The 1,824-nt window shown below is 42.3% G+C and overlaps 1 protein-coding gene across 1 annotated transcript in view; it reads left to right on the forward strand.

The window, feature by feature from the left end:
• LOC114609731 (melanoma-associated antigen 1-like) overlaps window positions 1-1,442 on the forward strand; it is a 1,978-nt gene extending 536 nt beyond the window's left edge. Inside the window, exon 3 of the mRNA XM_028754129.1 lies at window positions 114-1,442. Coding sequence (XP_028609962.1) covers window positions 114-1,082 — 969 coding nt within the window. The 3' untranslated portion in view covers window positions 1,083-1,442. The remainder of the gene's footprint in view (window positions 1-113) is intronic.
• The last annotated feature ends 382 nt before the right edge of the window (window positions 1,443-1,824 follow it).

The following is a 1,824-nucleotide window of genomic DNA, read 5'->3' on the forward strand; positions in this document are numbered from 1 at the left end:
CAGGAGATGTGGAGGAAGTGGAAGAGGAGGTGGAAGTAGCAGGAGATTCGGAGGAAGTGGAAGAGGATGAAGTGGAAGAGGATGAAGTGGAAGAGGATGAAGTGGAAGAGGAGGAAGAAGTTGAAGAGGAGGAATACGAAGAGGAGTTTGAGGAGGAGGAATGGGAGACCACTGATGGTGATGCTGTGTCTTTCACAATATCTGCCACTTTAAAAATCTCTCTACCCTCCTGTCCTTCCCCACCTTCCACCTTCTCATCCCATCCTCTGATGTGGGGCAATCCCAGTGGGGTGGAAGGGTCTGTTGCCTGGATGATGAATATTTCCCAAAGTCATCAGAGCTTGTACACCTTCACGTCATGCAACAACTTGGATGAAGAATACAGCAGCCAGGAAGAAGAGAGTGTAAACACCATCTCATGGAGAAAACTCAAAAACCAAAAGGTGACTGAGCTGGTGAATCTCCTGATCCTCAAATATAGGATGAAGGAACCCATCAAGAAAGTAGAAATGTTCAGAGTTGTCACAGAAGACTACGAGAATCAATTCCCCATTATCTTTGAGGAAGCTTCTAAGTGCTTGGAGATGATTTTTGGCATTGATATAAAGGAAAATGATGCAGTAGCCAGCTCTTATGTCCTGACCAACTCACTGGGCCTCACATATGAAGATGTGATGACTGATAACCAGAGACTGCCCCGAAATGGATTCCTGATAGTTATTCTGGGTGTGATATTCATAGAGGGAAACTGTGCCTCTGAAGAAAGCATGTGGGAATTCCTGAATATGATGGGAATATATGATGGGAAGGAGCACTTCATTTATGGGGAGCCCAGGGAGTTCCTCACTGTAGATTTGGTGTACCAAAATTATCTGATATATCAGCAGGTACCAGAGAGTTATCCTCCACGCTATCAGTTCTTATGGGGTCCAAGAGCCTATGCTGAAACCACCAAGATGAAAGTTCTTGAGTTTTTGGCCAAGCTTACAAGTAGGGCCCCAACTCATTTCTCATCCTTATATAGTGAGGCATTCAGAGATGAGGAAGGGAGAGCCAGAGTTGGAAATGGCCCCTCAGCTTAGGACCATGTTGATAACAACATGAGGCAGCCTAATTTCTGGTTTGAAAGAGGACTGGCACAATTTTCAGTAAAAGAGGATCAAGTTTAGTCTGGGTATGGGTAGAACACAGTGCGAGGCCACTTTGTGTTCTGTTTTTTTCCCTTTTGGGTACTTTCTCAAATTGTAATTAAAATGTGTTAGAATATCTTTGCAATGTATGCTTATGAGTGATCATATTTTCTTTCCTGTCTTACTAGCTTTTGAAAAAATAGAAGGAACTATTCAGTGATTAATCTTTGAGTTCCTTGAATCCATTTAGTCAACTCTAAAATGTGTACCTAGATTGGTTTGATTAATAAAACAGGAAAAAATGATAATAAATCTTAAAATCTCTGCTCACTCCTTCATTTATTGGCCAAACATTAGTTGAGAATATTTTTAAAGTTGTATTTATTTGACATTTTACGTGTATGAGTGTTTTTGCCTGAATGTATGTATGTTTAACACGTGTGCCTGGGGCCCACAGAGGTTAGAAGATTGCATCAAATCCCCTGGAACTGGAGCTGCAGCTGATGGTGAGCCACACTATGGATGCTGATGACTGAACCCAGGTCCTGTGCAGGAACAGCCAATACTCTTTAGCACCTGAGTTACCGCTAGCTCAAACTTGGATATATTTGTTTGTTTGTTTGGAATGTGTGTGGTTATTGGGACGCTTGTGAGGATAAATGATCACATCCCCTTTCCTGAGGTGGATGGAGTA

The sequence above is a fragment of the Grammomys surdaster genome, unplaced genomic scaffold (genome assembly GCF_004785775.1).
Source record: "Grammomys surdaster isolate TR1022 unplaced genomic scaffold, NIH_TR_1.0 125982, whole genome shotgun sequence".
NCBI lineage: Eukaryota > Metazoa > Chordata > Mammalia > Rodentia > Muridae > Grammomys > Grammomys surdaster.